Source organism: Oratosquilla oratoria, chromosome 5 (assembly GCF_046742065.1).
Source record: "Oratosquilla oratoria isolate Oo_2021 chromosome 5, ASM4674206v1, whole genome shotgun sequence".
Classification (NCBI taxonomy): Eukaryota; Metazoa; Arthropoda; class Malacostraca; order Stomatopoda; family Squillidae; genus Oratosquilla; species Oratosquilla oratoria.
In genome coordinates, this window is record NC_134781.1 from 2,209,353 (window position 1) to 2,231,596 (window position 22,244).

General features: G+C 39.9%; 1 protein-coding gene across 1 annotated transcript in view; it reads right to left on the reverse strand.

Annotated features, from left to right (window-relative positions):
• LOC143025329 (methionine synthase-like) overlaps positions 1-22,244 on the reverse strand; it is a 38,172-nt gene that overhangs the window by 6,641 nt on the left and 9,287 nt on the right. Inside the window, exons 8-19 of the mRNA XM_076184816.1 lie at positions 21,033-21,160; positions 20,770-20,861; positions 20,201-20,314; positions 19,805-19,990; positions 18,787-18,966; positions 17,609-18,586; positions 17,344-17,518; positions 12,997-13,152; positions 12,248-12,435; positions 11,936-12,066; positions 8,087-8,255; positions 2,107-2,310 (exon numbers count right to left, since the gene is read on the reverse strand). Of these exons, the coding sequence (XP_076040931.1) occupies positions 2,107-2,310; positions 8,087-8,255; positions 11,936-12,066; positions 12,248-12,435; positions 12,997-13,152; positions 17,344-17,518; positions 17,609-18,586; positions 18,787-18,966; positions 19,805-19,990; positions 20,201-20,314; positions 20,770-20,861; positions 21,033-21,160 (2,701 nt within the window). The remainder of the gene's footprint in view (positions 1-2,106; positions 2,311-8,086; positions 8,256-11,935; positions 12,067-12,247; positions 12,436-12,996; positions 13,153-17,343; positions 17,519-17,608; positions 18,587-18,786; positions 18,967-19,804; positions 19,991-20,200; positions 20,315-20,769; positions 20,862-21,032; positions 21,161-22,244) is intronic.

Genomic DNA, 22,244 nt, shown 5'->3' on the forward strand with positions numbered 1-22,244 from the left:
AGGCTGGATGACTGCATTGTGAACAGCTGCCCAGGATGTAATACTTCACCCCATACTATACAACACATAATGGAAGACTGCATTATACACATTCATGCACGCAAACAACACAACATACACTCTATAAAGGATTTGTGGGAAAACCCAGTTTCGGCTGTGGCATTCCTTGGGGAGATGGGACTGCTCGGACAGACAGTCTAGGGAACGACAACAACAACAACTCCCTTTCCACCCCTGTTCTCCTCCTCACCTCCTCATTTCTCACTCTATCTAGCCTAGTAACCCCCATCATGACACGGTTGACAGAAATGCATTGTGGGTGGTTTTGCAGACATATGGGATTGGGGGAAAGCTGTTAAGGGCAGTCGAGATTTTTATGAGAAAAATAAAGTGTGGAGATGAAATGGGTGGGAGTGGATTTATGCCTTTGACTTTGGCTACCTCCCTTGTAAGGGGGAAAAAGCCCTTGGTATATGTATGTATGTATTAAAGTCTGCGTTAGAATTGGAAATGGAGAGAGCTAATGATCTGAGGTACAGGTAGGACTGCAATTGGGATGTGTCATGTCGCCATGGCTCTTCAATGTGTACATGGATGGGGTGGTGTAGGAGGTAAAGGTGAGGGTAATGGGCAGGGGACTGGAGATGGTTAAAGAAAATGGTGAAAAGTGATAGATGAGCCAGTTGTTGTTGTTTACTAATGACTGCTTGTGTCAGGGTCCTAGGAGGGATTAAGGGAGTTAGTGACAGAGTTTGGGAGGGTATGCAATAGGAGAAAGTTGAAGGTAAATGTGGGTAAAAGTAAGGTGATGAGATGTACAGGGGGAAAGGATATCAGCAAGTTGGAAGTAAGTCTTAAAGGAGAGAGGCTGGAGGAAGTGGATAGCTTTAAGTATTTGGGGTCACATGAGGCAGGAGAGGGAGGACTGGAGGTGTAAGTAAATTGAAGACCAAGAAACAAGTAAATGCCTTGGAGAATGAAAAAATATGAGAAATAGGCATTTGAGAATGGACGCAAAGAGGAGACTATGAAGGGATGATTATGCTGACAGCACTGTATGGTGCAGAGACTTGGAATTTAAGAGAGGCAGAGAGGAAAAGTTTAAATGCATTTGAGATGAAATGTCTGTGAACTATTGTAGGGGTTAAAAGGTTGGATAAAGTGAGGAGGAGGCAAGCTGGGGTGAAAAAGGAGATAGCAGACAGGACTAATGAGAGAGTATTCGGATGGTTTGGACACATGGGAAGAATGAGTGAAGAAAGGGTGAAAGGTGTGGAAGGCATGGGTAGAAAACTTGAGGGAACAACCAAGGATGAGATGGAAGGATGGGGTGAAAGGGGTGTTGAGCTAGGAAGGGAAATAATGGGTGAGTGGAGAATGGCTGTGTTACGGATGATATTTGGTATATAGATATGAACACAAACTATAAGCTTACACAGTCATATATCCCTGAGTGAGATGATGCCCAAGAATTCCCACAATTGTGTTGGTGTTTATAAACTGGTACTAACTGCCATTGGAATCACCAAGTAGCCAACAAGTGCATTAATTTTTCACACACCCTATTTTTTGTATGCATGATTCACCATGATCTTGAATGACATGCTGGACTCATAATCAACAGGTATTACCTTTCCCGATGATAGCTTTAGAGCTCATATAAAGTTGGAGTTTCAAAGTTTCAGTTCCTATATCAGTCTCAAAGACTCTTCTCAGAATGTCAGCAGAAGCAAGCTTCAACACCCCCCACTGTAGTGCCCAGCTATGGCAGTAACTTCCCCAGTAAAAAGCTTAAGCTCACTGTCCCATGTGGAGCTCAATCTGCCAACCCTGTGATTATAAGGCCAGCATGTTACCATTACTAGCCAGGAGCCCAATCTATGAGCAATGCTGGAAGCTTAAACAAACGCACACACACACACACAGAGTGCTGAGATGGGAAATGTGGTTGAATTAGTTTTATTTGTTCATGATGTGTGTGTGTGTGTGTTTTACTATTCCAGTTAGGATATACACCATGACTTTACATACAGAATCTGCAGGAAAAATGCTGCCGCTGTTTATTTCCTGTGGTCACAAGCAAAGTAAAACAAAATCAATACTAACTTGGTCTTTATCAATCTTGCCAACAGCAAAGTAATGACTTTTAGGATTTGCAAAGTAAAGCCCTGATACAGATGCAGCTGGAGTCATAGCCAAAGCTTCTGTGAGTTCAATGCCTACTGCTGCCTTCACATCCATCAAGTCCCACATCGTCACTTTCTCCTGGTGGTCGGGTTGGCATGGATATCCTGGAGCTGGACGGATGCCCTAAACAATTCAAAAGAATAATTTAAATTGGATTAACAGGAGTATCAAGCAATAATATAAACCTTAGAATCACATCTATATTGAAAAAAAATCTGTGCTGGTTTACTAATATACCAAAAGTTTTTTCACCTTTATATGGAAGAAATATGAACACTAATTCAGTATAGAACATCATAACCATATGATGTGAGATTAGACACAATGGAGTTGCCACCATTAAAAGAAAGAAGAAAATGAGGTAACATAATCAATCAATCAACCCCATGCCCTAGTTCCCTCCTGCTGATGACTTGTGGCACCCAAAGAAACCAGCTACAACCACCAGTTCAACACACAAGTCACTCACTGAAGAGATTTTATGCTGTTCTCTGGAGAGAATGATTGTGGGACAGTGTAGAATAAGATGTTCCATGTCTTTTGTATTGTGGTTGAATATGGGACAGCTGGAGTATTCCTAGACCAATTCTGTGTGTCTACTGTTTTAATGTAGGGTAGTGACCTGAACATGCATAAGCCAGTACAATTCTTGTTTGTTTTGGAAGTGATTTCTCAGCTGGGGTGATTTCTGAGAAAATTTAGTGATGTACAGAACTTTAAGGTCTATTGTGGAATGTTTGGTTTGTGATTCAAATGTGTACATTTTATCTATTTGTATGGTATACAGGAAACAAGCTATTTTTGTGGGGCTCCATCTCTTACTCCATTTATCATATCTAGCTTTAAATTTATTCATGGTTTTTATACTAGAAGCTGATTCATCTGTATAAAAAACTGAGTTCCTTACATCCTCCAGAGATGTAGTCTTCAATTTATTTCCATTTCCTCATGATGCCATCCCATCCCAAACCCACCTTAGTCAGTTTTGTCTATTCCTCTAATATACTCCATTTTCCATATTAGCTGATTATGAGGTAACCTTGACAAAGGCCTTCTCTCAATCTAAGTACAGTAGTCCCTCGAATAATGCGGGGGTTAGGTTCCTGAAATTACCGCGTATAACCAAATCCACATATGCTGATATTTCATATTAAATACCGGGGTAAATCTTTAGTTTCAACCATGGGAGTAATATAGCAATAGAAAATTAAATATTAATTTTGTAAATTAAAATGTATCACCGTAATATGCAATTTTGTGTGCGGAAATGAAAAACAAAAAAGGTGCTAAAACAGATTTTTTAAGTAACGAAGTCGTGTACGACGAATGGTACGCCATGTTTGTTATGGTAGATGCCGACGTCGAAGATATGAAAGGATGATAAATTCGTCTAAGGTAAACTAAAGTAAACTAACCTAACCTGTGTTTATTAAATCATTACCTGCAAATTAGATGTCAACCGGCTCGTCCTTGTTCTCGTCGTCATGAGAGACGTTGGCGGGCTTTTCAACCACTCTCTCAGCTTGCAGAGTATACAAATTAATATTTAATTTTCTATTGCTCTATTCATCCCATGGTCGAAACTAAAGATTTACCGGGTAGGTTAGGTTAGTTTAGTTTACCTTAGACCAATTTATCATCCTTTCATATCTTCGACGTCGGCATCTACCACAACAAACATGGCGTACCATTCGTCGTACACGACTTCGTTACTTAAAAAATCTGTTTTAGCACCTTTTTTGTTTTTCATTTCCGCACACAAAATTGCATATTACGGTGATACATTTTAATTTACAAAATTAATATTTAATTTTCTATTGCTATATTACACATGATGCATAGGACATACCACTTCTCAGTTTGTCCAAAATGACGATTTTTTCTGATAACCTAGTGTAGGCCTTATGGTCTTTTGCAGTCTCCTTTATTTCTTATGTTCTTATAACGTCATACACTTCCTTTCTCGCTTAGCAATTTTTCCAGCCTTTCCTTGAATCTTTGTCTTTGTTGGCTTAGAGGAGTGTATCGGTGCCATGTGAAGAACACGTGGAGGGGTAATGAACACGACTTCCAGAGCAATTGACCAGCACTACGAATGGTGAGAGACTGAGGAATGGGTCACCGCACAAGTCGCGGGAACAGGTAGAATCAAGCGCACCGCTAATGGATTGCAACCAACAAACAACCTTAACTTTACGAGTACATAAATGATCAAAGTGAGACAAAACAGCAATAATGAAATATTGGAAAGTGGAATATAATAATAAAATAAAATGAAATGAATATAAGTAAAATACAAAATATATACAGTCGTTCCTCAGATAACGCGATTTATTGTAACGCCCCGGAGGTTGACACGTGACCTCAGGCAGCCACCCACGGCTTTCCCCTCACCCCACACCCTTGTTTGAGCAGTTCCCAGTGTACATAATGACCGCGTTATATGAGGATCGACTGTATATGGTAAAATAGAAAGCAGTCACCACAAATGTTTGCGATGTTGTGCGTATGCGTGCCCAACTCGGCGCGAATTTTAAAACAATTCTCTACATTTGAGATGGTTTTGAAATAAAATCTGCGTATGATTGAATCCGCGTTATTTGAGGGACTACTGTACACACAATATACCCAACCCTTACTCTCTTGTAGTAAATCAACTGCTTGAGTTATATAGGTTTAGAAAAAACATTTCTTTCCAGTTTCATTGCTGTTAATGAATTCCTCCCAATATGTTTCTTCAAAGAAATTCATCAATATTGGGAAACTTGTCTACTTAAATGGTATCAGCCTTGTCTAAATAATTCATTTCTTGGCTCTATATCTTCATCTACCAGTGAAATTCAAGCACTATAGGATCACTTTCCTATGGGGCATGTATACTTTAACGAGTCAATAATGTCTGGTTCTCTGGTTAGTAGGAAGTCCAATCTCACTGAAGTGTTCTCTCCTCTTGCTTGTGTTACATCTTTTACCCTTTAAGTCATTGTATTATTTATTGTAATATTTAACAAAGTATAACTCCAGAAACTTTTCTGACCACATGCTTCCCACTCCTCCCATTTTACTTCCTTAATATTAAAGTTATTATTATTAGGAAGGGTAGTGAGAGGTGGGATGATGAAGCAAAGAAGGTTGCAGAAGAGAAGAAACAAGCATTCACAGATTGGTTACAAAATAGGACAAGATAATAATATGAGAGGTACAAAGAAAAGAGAAGTAAAGCATAAGACAAAGGAGGCAAAGAGGAGAGCAAATGTGAAATGGGGTAAGAGTATGACAGAATTTTTTTAAAGTAATAAAAAGATGTTTAGGAAGGAAATTAAGAGAGGAAGAGGAGGTGAATCATGTAGAGAAAAAAGGTAAATGGTGCAAATGGAGAGATGATAATGGAAGAAATAACAGTAAGATAGGCAGAGCATTTTAGGAAGTTGCTAAATGTGAAGGAAAGGTAGTTGTAGTGGGGAGTGCTAAGAAAATGACAGTAATGAATGAGGAAAATGGAGGAGAAAAAAGAAAAGATGAGGCAAAAGCTGTTATTAAAATGAGGAGAGCAGGTAAGGCACCTGGTTTAGATGGGTGTCATGCAAAAGAATCTAAAAAATGGAGGTACAGTGATGATGGACTGGCTGGTGAAGTTATTTAACCTCTTCCATACGATGACACCCACATAGGTGTCATGAGGCGCGAGAGGGTATAAGAGGAGGCCAGCAACAATATCTTGATTATATCTATTTTGTAGTTGTAGCTAAGTAATCCCTGAATTCTGTGAACTGGTTTGATCACATTTTCTGTGTTTATTAGATGGATGAGATTATTTGATGAGGGTAATGGGATGGATGATTATTTGATGAGATGGGTGGATGGGGTAAATGGGGCATTGGGAAAGAGGGGAATGTCTGATGTAGAAGGGAGAAGAAAGAAGATAGGGGTTAATGGAGAATGGTTGTGTATGGATAATGCTGTGATGCATGGAAGGGAGTGGGGGGATGGGGTGAGGGAATATGTGTGAATGTATTTTGACACAGCCCAAAGGAGTTTCTTCCCGTCTTCTCTTTTTCTGCATGAGGGGACAGAGAGGGGGTTGCTGATTAAATGAAGTGGATGTGCTGTGTCTTGCTACACTGCTTCTGACCCAGGGCAGTGGGTGAAATGCAGGGATGACCTGTCATCCAGAAGGAGGGGATTGAATGGGAGTGGAGTGTGATGCATGGAAGGGAGTGGGTAGGGGAATGGGGGGGTGAGGGAGTATGTGTGAATGATAATTTGATGCAGCCCAAAGGGATTTCTTCCCATCTTCTCTTTTTCTGCATGAGGGATGGAGGGGGGGTTGCTGACTAAATTAAGCAACCTTGCTGTGGATATGCTGTGTCTTGCTGCATTGCTTCTGACCCAGGGCACTGGGCAAGATGCAGGGATGACCCATCATCCAGGAGGAGCCAAGAAAAGAGGGAGGGAGGTGTAGTGAATGGGAGTGGAGTATGTGGAGATGAAATGGGTGGGAGTGGATTTATGCCTTTGAATTTGGCTACTTCCCTTGTAAGGGGGAACAAGCCATATGGAATATTAAAGTCTCACACATAAGAGTAGATAAAATGTTAGAGGAAATCTCTTGGTTTGAGATGGGGGAGCTTTACAAGGCATGAAACAAATATGCCTGGATGATATCAAGAAGCACAACCTTCTATACAGATGTATCAACCTGTAAAACAGTCTACAACAGGATAGCATCCATTCTAAAAAAATAATAATAATAATTCAAAGCTATGTTTGTCCAATTGAGAACAAGAAACAGGACTCCCTAAGTATAGTTCATCTCCTGTATATTACAATTAGGTATACCTGTAGTCTTATGGAAGCTGGCAAGTCACCAATTTCTCCCAATGTCTCTAGTAAGATATGTTGATACATCATGTATATGTAGGGCAGTGGAAGCCATCTTTTCTGTTTTCAATGTGATGTGATGAGAGGTGTGGAAAGGGAGTTGGGAAATAGGGTTAATGAAAGAGTATTAGGATGGTTTGGATACATGGAAAGAATGAGTGAAGAAAGACTAGTAAAAGAGGTATGGAAGGCAGATGTGGAGGGAGTGAACATGAGGGGACGTCTTAGGATGAGGTGGATGGATGGGCTGAAGGGTGCTTTGGGGAAGAGGGGAATGTCTGTTGAGGAAGGACGGGAGAGGACAGAAGACGGGTGAATGGAGAATGGTTGTATATGGATGATGTTGTGATTGCATGAGGCGGAATGGGTGGGGGATGGGGGGTGAGGTAGTATGTGTGAGCAAAATTTGACGCAGCCCGAAGGGATTTCTCCCCGTTTTCTTTTATGCAATGGGGGGACGGAGAGGGGGGGGTCACCGATTTAATGAAGCGGCCTTGCTGTGGATGTGCTGTGTCTTGCGACACTGCTTCTGACCCAGGGCAGTGGACAAGGTGCAGGGATGACCTGTCATCCAGGAGGTGCTAAGATGAGAGGGAGGGTGGAGGGGTGTGGAGTGTATTCAGGGATGGAGTGGGTGGAAATTATTTTATGCCTTTTCCTTTTTGGCTACCTCCCTTGTAAGGGGGAAAAAGCCTTGGTATATGTATGTATGTATGCAATGTGATGTGAGTATCTGGAGCATGTACTGTCTGTGATAAGTAGAATTTCATATAATTATTCTTTTAGTGCTGAGTGGTGACCTGAGAAAAGGCAGGTGAGGTTAATATCCATGTGTCTTGGTGTTGTTATATCTTCTCATTCTACAACTACTTCTACTACTACTTATACTACTACTACTACTACTACTTCTACTACTTCTGCTACAACTACTACTTCTACTTGTACTACTACTACTATGACAAGGCAGGTAACATTTAGCAATAAAGTTTACCAAGCCATCTAAAGCCAAAACACATACCTTGTATTTTACTTTGTGAAGGTCTCCTGCCTCCAACATTTCAGAGGTTCCATAACCCCAAAGCTCCTTGCGGGTTCTTTCATGAAGCTCTTCAGCAAAGGCTTCAGCTAAACGATCAGCAATTGCTTTCACCAATATTACATTGTAGTCATCATACTCCTTTTCAAATCTGTGAATAAAGGAATAACATCTAACACTTGTCTGCAAAATACACAAAAGGCCCTTTCCCCTTATAAAAGGGATTGCTGAATCAAAATACACAACAACATCATACACAAAATCCACTCAACCACCTCTCCCATGTCAGTGCTACTGTCCCTTGTCATATTGTTTGGGTCAAAAGCAATGCAGCAAGTCACCGGCAGAGACATTCCATGTGCATCCAAACCTCCATTCATCCATCACATTCTTGGTCTTCTCAAGCTTACTCTATCCATTTCTGTTTTCCACACACCTTTAGCTGGTTTTTTCAAATTCATTCTTTCCACATGCCCAAACCACCTTGGCATCTTCTGATCTACGAGGTCTGTTAAAAAAATACACTCGCTGTTTGAATGGCGCGGCTCCAGTTGGTTCCAGAGAAATCTGCTTGGTGTCACTAAGTTTGCACAGATCAGCTGATTGACGCCATTTCCCAATTGCAGGTATCTTTATTTGTGTATTAGCTATGCAGTTTTTAGTGAAGTGTGATTTTTTCGTTTGGCGGATCTCAGAATGAATGATGTGAAGGAGCAATGACTTGTGAAATTTTGTGTTAAATTTGGAAAATCTGTGACTGAAACTTTTGCAAATGCTTAACATGGCTTATGGTGATGTTGCTATAAAGCGTATGGCATGTTTCAAGTGGCATGAGTGTTTTAAGGATGGTCGACAGTCCATTGAAGATGATGAGCATCCTGGACGTCCTTCCACATCAACTGACAACCCACACATCAACAAAATCAACACCCTGGTGCAGGCAAATCGATGTCTGACTGTCAGGGAGCTTGCTGAAGAGTGTGGGATATCAGTTGAATCTTGTTACAAGATTTTGACAAAAAGATTGAAGATGCACCATGTTGATGTGAAATTTGTGCCACACCTGATGATAGACAAACAAAAAGTCCATCGCATCCAGGTTTGTCAGGAATTACTTGATCGTTCAGAAGATGAAAACTTCTTGTCCAGGATCATAACAGGTGATGAATTGTGGGTTTATGGTTTTGACATTGAAACGAAGGTCCAATCGCCCCAGTGGATGAATGAAACATCCCCCAGACCCAAAAAAGCTTGCCAGGTTTCATCCAAGGTGAAGGTGATGCTGACAGTTTTCTTTGATGCTAAGGGTGTTGTTCACCACGAGTACCTCCCCGAAGGCTCCACAGTGAACCAGACTTATTACATTGAAGTTTTGAAACATCTGAGGGACGCCATCCATTGCAAAAGGCCAGAAATGTGGAGGAGTGGCAACTGGTTTTTCCATCACGACAATGCTCCAGCCCATTCAGCCCTCAGAACTCGTGAGTTTTTGGCCAAACACTTGACCACTCTTCTTCCCCATCCCCCTACTCACTTGATCTTGCTCCTTGTTATTTTTTCTTGTATCCCAAAGTCAAAAGACCCTTGAAAGGAAGAAGATGTGAGACAATTCCTAAGATTAAGGCAAATGTGATGAAGGAGCTGAAGAATATTACAAAAGAAGCATACCAGGACTGCTTCAACAAGTGGAAACACCATTGGGATAAGAGCGTGCATTGGGGAGGAGAGTACTTTGAAGGGGACCCAGATGTGTAACTACTAAATAAAGTACATTTTGCTTTATGACATCAGTCCATGTATTTTTTGAACAGACATCATACACTATTCCATAGCTCCTTTCACATTCACATTCCCTGCCTCACATCTACATTTCTCACTATCCATTCTTGTAACATGATATTTCTCAAACATTTCATTTAAAACACATTCAAACTCTTCCCCTTTCCCTCCCTTATATTCCAAATCTGCTCCAAACAGTGCCACAGATACACTCCTTAGTACAACCTTCTCTTTGCATTAATCCCCAAACACCTTTCTTATAGTAGTTTTCATTCCACCCAGACGTTTACTTGCTTCTTTTACTCTATAATTCAGCGCTCCATTCACTATTACATGCAACACCACATACTTTAAAATCTCCACTTCCTGAAGATTTTCACCCTTCACACTTACATTCATACATACATACATACATATACCAAGGCTTTTTCCCCCTTACAAGGGAGGTAGCCAAAAAGGAAAAGGCATAAAATCATTCCCACCCATTCCATCCCTGAATACACTCCACACCCCTCCACCCTCCCTCTTATCTTAGCACCTCCTGGATGACGGGTCATCCCTGCACCTTGTCCACTGCCCTGGGTCAGAAGCAGTGTTGCAAGATACTGCACATCCACAGCAAGGCCGCTTCATTAAATCGGCGACCCCCTCCTCTCCGTCCCCCCATTCATAAAAGGAAAAGGCGGGGAGAAATCCCTTCGGGCTGCGTCAAATTTTGCTCACACATACTACCTCACCCCCCATCCCCCCACCCATTCCACCTCATGCATCACAACATCATCCATATACAACCATTCTCCATTTCCCCCTGTCTTCTGTCCTCTCCCATCCTTCCTCAACAGACATTCCCCTCTTCCCTAAAGCCCCCGTCACCCCATCCATCCACCTCATCCTAGGATGTCCCCTCATGTTCACTCCCTCCACATCTGCCTTCCATACCTCTTTTACTAGCCTTTTTTCACTCATTCTTTCCATGTGTCCAAACCATCTTAATACTCTTTCATCAACCCTATCTCCCAACTCCCTTTCCACCCCTGTTCTCCTCCTCACCTCATTTCTCACTCTATCTAGCCTAGTAACACCCATCATATTTCTCAGACACCTCATCTCAAACACATTCAAACTCCTCTCTTCCTCTCTTATGTTCCATGTTTCTGCCCCATACAGTGCTGTTGGCACAATCACTCCTTCATATAGTCTCCTCTTAGCATCCATTCCCAAATGTCTATTCCTTATTACACTTTTTAATCCACCAAGACATTTACTCGCTTCTCTCAATCTACATTCTACCTCCACCTCCACTCCACCTTTTCCTGCCACATTTGCACCCAAGTATCTAAAACTATCCACTTCCTCCTGTCGCTCTCCATTAATGCTCACTTCCAGTCTGCTGCCACTTTCACCCTTGAACATCTCATCACCTTACTGTTACCCACACTTATCTTCAGCTTTCTTCTATCACACACTCTCTCAAACTCTGTCACCAACTTCCTCAATCCTCTGATCCTGCCACAAGCGCAGTGTCTGCAAACAACAGCTGGCTCACCTCCCACTTTTCTCCATTTTCTTACATTCAACCTACCATTATTCTTTGTACTTCTCATCATTTTACTTTTGTTCACATTCACCTAACTTTCTTCTGTTACAAACCCTTCCAAACTCAGTCAGCCACTGCTTCAATATCTCCTCAGAATTTGCCAAAAGTGCAGTGTCATCTGCAAATAGCAATTACTTCATTCCCTATGGAATGATAAATTGTTAACAATCTACTCATACATACATACATATACCAAGGGCTTTTTCCCCCATACAAGAGAGATAGCCGAAGTCAAAGACATAAATCTACTCTCACCCATTTCATCCCTACATACTCCACTTCTATTCACTACCCCTCACTCCCTCTTTCCTTGACTCTTCATGTTTAGTGTTTATACACAACAATCTCAGAATCTTCTTTGTGATCCTGTTATGTGAGCATAGTGGTATCTGGCATGGAATGACTTTATATTGAATAACTGATCTCCATATTTCTTGTATCTGTTTACAACATACCTTGAACAAAGTTCCTCGACTCCAAATCCAGCTGAAACAGCAAACATTCCAATATAATCCTTTCGTCCAGTTTCCAGTGGTGCAATGAAGTCCGAAATACAAGCATGTGGGTCATCATTGCCTTTGTCTACCTATTAAAAGAAATTAGTTGAAAGAGTTAGGTAATATTGGTAAACCAATCCACTGCCCGTGTCATTTCTTCACCCATTTACAACCTCTCTCCATTCACTATCTTTCCACTCTCTCACTCAACAGACATTCCTCTTGGCAGAAACAAAAATTCTACCAAATAAAGGATTCAACAAAACTGACCTGCTGTCTAAGACCATAAAGTGTTGCCTTAGCTTTTGATCTGGTCTCATCTGTGTATATCAATATGTCATCCCCAAGACTATTTGCTGGGAAGAAACCGACAATACCATGAGCGTAGATAAGCTTCTTTGAAATAATTTCATCCAACATATCCTTAGCATCTTGAAAAACTTTCTTGGCTTCAGGACCTGCAATTTCAAAATGTATACTGAAATAAATTAAGAACATTTGAAAATGTTCTTATTGTTAGGACAAAAAAGAAATTGCATTTGTCCTGTCTGTCTAAAAGATTATATATAAACTGAGCTTTAAGAAAGATTTGAGAGAAAATTTATGTATTCAAATTCTGTTAGTAAATCTTTCATATAAATTTTACTTACTAAACTGCAAATACTACACAATGAGAGTTAAGTTACTCAAAATAAGTACATGATTTGAAGAACAGAGAAAAACACTACAGTATAAAGTTTTAATAAATAATACTACTTATACTCAAAGTTTGTTACAATGAATTTTTAAATTTGTCTTACCAGAAAATCATAATTTCATGCACAACATAATAAAGATTTATATTCAACAATGATAGTTGCCTATCAGCTAAAGTGTACATCAAATTCCATTTTTTATGCATTACTCTGCACTTTGGACTGGCATTTTTTGGCCTTAAGTAAAAGTAAAATAAAGAAATAGTCAACTCAAGGTACATCTTCATGGTGTAAGGTAAATTACATTTCAGGATAAATACATACCAATGGTGGGGTCATTAAAAAGTTTTGGGTAGCCCCTATTTGGGTATTTCCCTCTGAGCTGCCATACATCAAAGAAAGGTTTCCAATCTATATAATTCACAAGATGTTGTAAATCATAATTCTTAAAGGTCTTGCATCCAACAAAAGATGGTCGAACTGCAAGAAAAAAAAAATACATATATATATACATAAATAAATCTATAACTATTTATATACCAGTACCAAATGGTCTTGTCACCCCTTATAAAAGAGGTAGCCAGCCAAGGTATCCACCCTTCACCCACCCCATAAATCAATAAATAATCTGTGCTATACCCTCTCTGGGGGTATTGGCTGCATATTGTTGTGGGCTTAAAAGCTGCTCAGTAGCATGCAGCTGATACTTTAGGCTCTACGAGTATATGGGGCACCCCTATGGACCAGAGCCACAAATCATTTTGTCTGTGATAGAGGAAATCTCTATTCATAAAGAAATTATGCTACTTTATTATACTGCAACTGTCCCTCCATTATGCTGTCCCCTCACTCTTAATACTGTCCTGTACCACTTCTCTGAATGTTCATTCCTTTTTTGCCAAACCCTGTGGTGGGGGGGGGGGAAGAATACTGCCACCGAGTGTTCCTAATTGAGTCATAAAAGGCAAAAAAAATGGGACAGGGATAAGACTAAGTATCCTACTCTCTGTAGCCCCAAAAGGGGCATTCCTAAAAAAAAAAGCAAAAGCATGAGAGGGTCTGGGAGGAGTTTGCAAACCAGAACCCTAAGGTTTGGGTCTTTTAGTGTGTGTGGATGTGGTAAAGATCAGAGTAAAAAGGAAGAGCTAGGCAATATGTTTGTGAGAAGAAAGATTAATGTCTTGGCTTTGAGTGAAAATAAGTTGAAAAGGAGAGGCAAATTTAAGTTTGGAAGTGTAGTTGGGAGGGTGTCAGGAGTGAAGAGAGGGCGAGGGAGAGAAGGGGTGGGTGCATTATTAAGTGAAGAGATAGGGAAATGTGTGGTGGAGTGGAAGGAGGTTTCTTCAAGGTTAATGTAGATGAACATGAAACTGGAAAGGGTGATGTGGGTTTTTGTAAGTGCATATGGGCCTGGTAGTGAGAAAAGTGTAGAGGAAAGTGAGGCTTTTTGGACAGACTTAAATGAGTGCATAGAGGGTTTAGGGAGAAATGTCAATGTAGTGGTACTGGGAGATCTTAATGCTATGGTAGGAAATGAACCAATAGACAGAGTGGCTGGGAAGTGTGGAGTTCCAAGAAAAAATCATAGTGGAGATTTGATGGTGATGTGTCTAGAGAGTTGATGATAGCAAATATGGTGTTTAGGAAGAAAGCCAAGCACAAGTATACATGGGAGAAGGTGGTGGATGGAAAGGTGGTAGATAGGGCTTTAATGGACTATGTAGTGGTAACCAGGGGAAGAGTAGGAAGAGTTTTGGATGTACATGTTCTAAGGGGAGAGACTGGGGGAATATTAGATCATTTATTGGTGGAAGGTAAGCTGAGAGTGGAGGACAGATGGAGAAAGAGGAAAAGGATAGAAGGGAGGGAGGTGCTTATAGTAAACTACTTAAATAAGAAAGAAAAGGGGAAGGAGTATAATAAGAAGATGAGAGAGGAGTGGGAGGGAGTGATGGATAGAGTAGAACTAGGAGTGGAAGAGGAATGGGGACAGTTCAAGGAGGGAGTCACAAGGTGTGCAAAGTTGGTGTGTGGAACAAGGAGGATGGGAGGAAATAGAAGAAAGGGTAGGGAGGGGTGGGATAATGAAGCAAAGAAGGTTGTAGAAGAGAAGAAACAAATATTCACAGATTGGTTACAAAAAAGGATGAGAGAATCATATGAGAGGTACAAAGAAAAGAGGTAGAGCATAAGATAAAGGAGGCAAAGAGGAGAGCAGATGTGAAATGGGGCAAGAGTATGACAGAAATTTTCTAAAGTAATAAAAAGATGTTTTGGAAGGAAATTAAGAGAGGAAGAGGAGGCAAATTAAGTACAGAAGAAAAAGTAAAAGGTGCAGATGGAGAGATGATAATGGAAGAGATGGCAGTAAGAGGAAGATGGGCAGAGTATTTTAGGGAGTTGCTAAATGTGAAGGATAGGGAGGGAAAGGTAGTTGTACTGGAAAGCACTAAGAAAATGACAGTGATGAATGAGGAAAATGGAGGACAAATATGGAAAGATGAGGTGAAAGCAGTTATTACAATGATGAGAGCAGGTATGGCACCTGGGTTGGATTGGTGTCATGTGGAGTGTCTAAAAGAGGGAGGTACAGTAATGGTGGACTGGCTGGTGAGGTTGTTTAATGTTGGTCTATAAGAGATACGAGTTCTGGACGACTGGAGGAGTGCCCATATAGTTCCACTATACAAGGGTAAAGGGGACAAGTGTGAGTATAGTTGGGAAGGCTTATGGGAAGGTTTTGATTGAGAGGATTAGGAGAGGAACAGAAGAAGTAATTGGTGAGGAACAGTGTGGGTTTAGGACAGATAGGGGTTAAATGGATCAGACTTTTGTAGTAAGGCAAATATGTGAGAATACTTTAAGAAAAGGTAAGGATATGTTTTGGTCCTTTATGGATTTGGAAAAGGCTTATGACAGGGTAGAGAGGAAGGCACTGTGAGAGGTATTGCAGATATATGGGATAGGAGGAAAGCTGTTAAGAGCAGTCAAAAGTTTTTACAAGAGTAGTACAGCCTGTGTTAGAATTAGAAATGGAGAGAGTGATTGGTTTGAGGTAAAGGTGGGACTTTGCCAAGGATGTGTTATGTCTCCTTGGCTGTTCAATTTATACATGGATGAGGTGGTATGAGAGGTGCAAGACTAATGGGTCCAGGATTGAAGATGGTTAGAGAAAATGGAGAGAAATGGGAGATAAGCTAGTTGTTTGCTGATGACACTGCACTTGTAGCAGGATCAAAGGAGGGATTAAGGAGGTTAGTGACAGAGTTTGGGAAGGTGTGCGAAAGGAGGAAGTTGAAGATAAATGGGGGTAAAAGTAAGGTGATGATATGTACAAGGGAAGAATGTGGCAGCAAATTGGAAGTGAATATTAAGGGAGACTGGAGGAAGTAACTTTAGATACTTGGGTGCAAATGTGTTGGGAAAGGGAGTGGAGGTGGAGGCAGAATGTAGATTGAGAGGAGCAAGTAAATGCTTTGGGGGATTAAAAAGTGTAATGAGAAACAGACATTTGGGAATGGATGCTAAGAAGAGATTGTATGAAGGAGTGATTGTGCTGACAGCATTGTACAGGGCATAAACAAAGAACATGAGAGAGGAGTTTGAATGTGTTTGAGATGAAATGCCAGAGAAGTATAGCTGGATAGAGTGAGAAACAAGGAGGTAAGGAGAGAGGGGGTGGAAAGGGAGTTGGGAGGTAGGAATGATGAAAGAGTATTGGAGTGGTTTGGACACATGGAAAGAACGAGTGAAGAAAGATTAGTAAAAGGTGTAGAAGGCAGAGGTGGAAGGGGTGGACATGAGGGGGCAAACAAGATTGAGATGGATGGATGAGGTAAAAGGGGCACTGGGAAAGGAGACTGTCTGTTGAGGAAGGGTGAAGACAAAAGATAGGGTGAGTGGAGAATGGTTGTGTTTGGATGATGCTGTGATACATAGATGAGAGTGGGTGGGGGTTTGAATGATAATTTGATGCAGCCTGAAGGGATTTCTCCCCATCTTCTCTTTTTTTGCATGAGGGGACGGAGAGGGGGTTTGCTGATTAAATGAAGCAGCCTTGCAGTGGATTGTGCTGTCTTGTTACATTGCAGGGATGACCTGTCATCTAGGAGGGATGCAGGGATGACCTGTCATCTAGGAGCTAAGACAAGAGGGAGGGACGGGGGTGAATGGGAGTGGAGTATGTGGGGAGGGAACTGATTGAAGTGGATATTATGACTTTTTTGGCTATCTCCCTTGTAAGAAGGAAAAAGCCACTGGTGTATATATATATATATATATATATATATATATATATATATATATAATATATATGTATATATATATATATATATATATATATATATATAAATATATATATATATATATATATATATATTTACATATTCAAATATATATATATATACATATATATATATATATATATATATATATATATATATATATAATATATATGTATATATGAATATGTATATGATTATGGTCTTCCTCCATACTGGGAAAAAGGACTTTTATCATATGCTGTTTGGTATATATATATATATATATACATATATATGCTATATTTTATTAAACAAGATATACTTGCAAGGATATGTTTACTCCACATAAAATTAAGTATTCAACATCCACAGCTCATCTGAAAGCAAGAGAATAAATTCAACTCCTTACTAGTATCTGCTTCATTCTTCCAGTCAATGATGAACCTGCAATTCCTTGCATCATTTATTTTAAGGTACTTCTTGTTCTTTAGGCTCTCATAATGTTCTTCAGATATTGTCTCATACTCTTCTTGAAGGTCTTCAGTATAATCCCTGCTCAGATTTTTATCTAAAAGTGCTGAACACTACAATAATAAAATACACTTGTAAGAAAACCTCAACAATTATAAGTCTTCAAAGATATTGTCATTATTTGATAAAATATCAACACTTACCACAAGAACACACTTGGAGGCATCCAGAACATGAACTACAGGATATGTATACCGTGGAGATATTTTCACAGCTGTATGAGTCTTTGAGGTTGTTGCCCCACCAATTAACAGAGGAACCTGGAATTTCATTCTTTCCATTTCTTTAGCCACAAAGACCATTTCATCCAAGGATGGTGTGATTAAACCAGAAAGACCAATTATATCTGCTTTTTCAGCAATTGCTGCTTGCAATATTTTATCTGCAGTGCACATGACACCAAGATCTACAACTTTATAATTATTACAACCCAGGACAACTCCAACAATATTCTTGCCAATGTCATGCACATCCCCCTTCACAGTTGCAAGAACCACTATTCCTGCATATCGATCATTGGCTGAGATATCCTCTCCGTTTGAACACTCTGCTTTCTCCTGTTCCATAAAGGGAATAAGATAAGCGACTGCTTTTTTCATTACTCTTGCAGACTTTATCACTTGTGGTAAAAACATTTTCCCACTTCCAAAAAAATCTCCGACAATACCCATACCATTCATAAGGGGTCCTTCAATGATGCCGAGTGGTCGAGGGTACACATCTTTTCTTCTTCTTGCTTCCTCTACATCATTCTCTATGTAAGTATCAATCCCCTTCACTAAGGAATATTCTAGTCTTTCTTCAACACTTTTCAATCTCCAATCTTCAACTAAAACAGTGGTTTTAGATTCTTTTGTATTCAGTTGAGCAAAAGCAAGGAGTTTCTCGGTACCATCAGGATCCAAATTCCACAAGAGGTTTTCACACAATCTAAGTAATTCTGGCTCAATGTCATCATATAGGAGAAGAGATCCTGCATTAACTATACCCATATCCATGCCTGCCTTGATTGCATGGTAAAGAAAGACTGAATGCATGGCTTCTCTAATAACATCCATCCCACGAAAGGAAAAGGAAAAGTTACTAACACCTCCACTGATGCGAGCACCAGGGCATGTGGCCTGCAGAAAAGAGAAAAAATTATAAACACACAGGAAATGTTATATTTTCATTCTTTTTTTTTTCCTGAATCTGAATCTCTCAAAACAAATTGTGCTTTTTCACATAATCTTTCACTGAAATCTCCTCACTTATGTTTTGGTGCTTTTCATCTCTTCTATTTCGTCATTACAATAACACTAAAGAATTCCATGTACTGTACCTTAATCACTGTGGTCGCCTCTATAAAATTAACCCCATAGTTGTCATGTTCTTCCAGACCAGTGGCAATGGTCAGGATATTTGGATCAAAAATGATGTCATGTGGATTAAACTTAACTTTTTCTACTAATATTCTATATGCCCGTTGGCATATTCTAATTTTACTTTCAGTGTCAGTAGCCTGAAATGGGGAAAAACCGATTATGGAAAACAACTATCCTTTTATACCATCACAGGTAGGTGAACTGACCTATCTCTTGCTTTCCATGGCTTCAAAAAGTGGGAGGAACCTAAATATGCTTGAGATGAAATGATTAAGAAGTACAGTAGGGCTTACAAGGATGGACAGTGAGAAATGAGGTGAGGCAGACAGCAGGGACTGAAAGGGCTGGCAGGTAGGGCTGATCAAAGAATACTGGGATGGTTTGGGCATATAGAAAGAATTAGCAAAGAAAATCTGGCAAAAAGGGTGTAGAAGATGAATGTGGTTGGAATAAACCTGAGGGGAAGACCAAGTTGGATGGACTGGGTGAAAAGGAATATTTGTTGAGCAGACAAAAGGGAGGGCAAGAGATAGGTGTGAGTGGAGAGTGGTTGTGAATGGATGAAAAATTGACATGGCCTAAAGGGATTTTTTTTCTTGCCTGTTCTGTATGTTCCCAATGGATGAGGATGGGAAGGGTCACCATGTAATAAAGCAGTAGGGGTAAATCAGCTTTAATTGCCAAGCCCTGCTGTAGAGGTGCTGTGTCTTGCTGCATTGCCTCTGACCCAAGCAGTAGGAGAGGGATAGGAATGACCATTCATTAACAAGGAGCTAAAATGGAAAGGACAACAAATGGATTTTGGACAGGTACAAGATGGGTAAAGGGTAGGTGTATGCTTTGACCCAGCCAACCCTTATATTAGGGGGAAAGGGCCTTTTAATATACATATGTATTTCAATATTCATCATATTGCTATGTGAAATAACAAATCATCCAAGTTATAAATAATTCTATATAAATAAATATTCTTACCTGTCCCACTTCGTCAAAAGCCATCACAACAACAGCTGTTCCATATTTCTTTATTATTTTTGCTTTCTTAATAAAATCACTCTCTCCTTCTTTCAAAGAAATGGAATTGACAATGCATTTGCCTTGAGTCACTTTGAGTCCAGCTTCAATCACGTCAAAGTTGGATGAATCAATGCATATGGGAACCTAAGGAGCCAAAGGCAATCAGTGAATGTCACCAGTACAATCTGTTACCAACATGCAATAATTAATCCATCTCTCAAAATAATTATAAACAAATCATATATCAACACATGCATCTGCATCTTCATATGCCTGGCTCTGTTATGGATAGAAATTATGCATTAACAAATCAAGATATAGATACAAGTTATGCATTTACACATGCATGCATACCTTACAAATGTCTGGTTCTGTTGCAATTAGATTAAGAAACCGAGACATAGCCATCTTCCCATCTAGGAGACCTTCATCCATATTAATGTCCAATATCTGTGCACCATTTTCTACCTGAAAATACAACATTAAACTTCATTAATCATTACAATAATAAACACATACACACATGTATCAATCTATATATCAAGGGCTTCTTCCCCCTTATAAGGGAGGTAGCCAAATCAAAGGTACACATCCACTCCCATCCACCACTCTTGTTTTCTTCTCATCTCTATGTTGAATATACATACATACATACATATACCAAGGGCTTTTTCCACCTTACAAGGGAGGTAGCCAAAAGTCAAAAGGCATAATTCCACTCCCACCTATATACATACAATACATATTATCAGAAGGACTTTTCCCCACCTTATACAGTGGCCGAGTCAAAGCATACACTCACCCTACACCCATCTGTATTACTGTATTCCCATTTATCTTCTATTCTGTCCTTTAAAAAAAAAAAAACTATGAATATTGAGTCATCTTCACACTTACAAAAAATAACATTAGCTTAAACTCACCTGCAATTTAGCAATAGCCAAAGCTTCATCATATTGACCATTTTTGATGAGTCGACAAAACATACGGGATCCAGCAACACTACATCTTTCACCTTGCAGAAAAAGAGATAACAAAACTGACATATAAACAATTCATATTTTCATATAATCATATTTGAAAATGGTACATTTTTTTTTTTCTACAATTTCAAATATAAATGCATGTCATTTCATTTATCAATATAACTTCTGATTAATTAAATACAATTTCTAATTATTCTAACCTATATTAACAAAATTGGTCTGCTTTGTAATACGCATTGGCTCTAATCCACTGAGCAACATAACATCCTCAAATACATCAGGTGGAGGAACTCGAGGAGCAATGTCTGAGACAGTTTCTGCAATAGCTCTGTATAATGAAAGAATTAAGAATTATTACATACATACATACATATACCAAGGCTTTTTCCCCCTTACAAGGGATGTAGCCAAAAAGAAAAAGGCATAAAATCATTCCCACCCATTCCATCCCTAAATACACTCCACACCCTCCACCCCATCTCAGCACCTCCTGGATGACGGGTCATCCCTGCATCTTGTCCACTGCCCTGGGTCAGAAGCAGTGCTGCAAGACACAGCACATCCACAGCAAGGCCGCTTCATTAAATTGGCGACCCCCACCTCTCCATGCAGAAAAGGAGAAGACGGGGAGAAATGCCTTTGGGCTGCGTCAAATTTTTCTCCTACATACTACCTCACCCCCCATCCCCCTGCCCATCCCACCTCATGCATCACAACATCATCCATATAAAACCATTCTTCATTGACCCGTCTTCTGTCCTCTCCCGTCCTTCCTCAACAGACATTTCCCTCTTCCCCAAAGCCCCCTTCACCCCATCCATCCATCTCATCCCAGGACACTCCCTCATGTTCACTCCCTCCACATCTGCCTTCCATACCTCTTTTACTAGTCTTTCTTCACTCATTCTTTCCATGTGTCCAAACCATCCTCATACTCTTTCATCAACCCTATCTCCCAACTCCCTTACACCCCTGTTCTCCTCCTTACTTCCTCATTTCTCACTCTATCCAGTCTAGTGACCCCCATCATACTTCTCAGACACCTTATCTCAAACACATTCAAACTCCTTCTCTCTTCCTCTCTTATGTTACATGTTTCTGCCCCATACAGTTCTGTTGGCACAATCACTCCTTCATATAGTCTCCTCTTAGCATCCATTCCCAAATGTCTATTCCTCATTACGCTTTTTAATCCACCAAGGCATTTACTTGCTTCTCTCAATCTACATTCTACCTCCACTCCACTCTTTCCTGCCACATTTGCACCCAAGAATTATTACCTTGAAATATTTCTGTTGTACTCAAATAAGCTTTAGATTTATATAAGATGAATGACTTAATAGTATTATTACCCTGAAATATTTCTACTATGCTTAAATAAATTTTGGATTTATATAAGAGGAATGACTCAA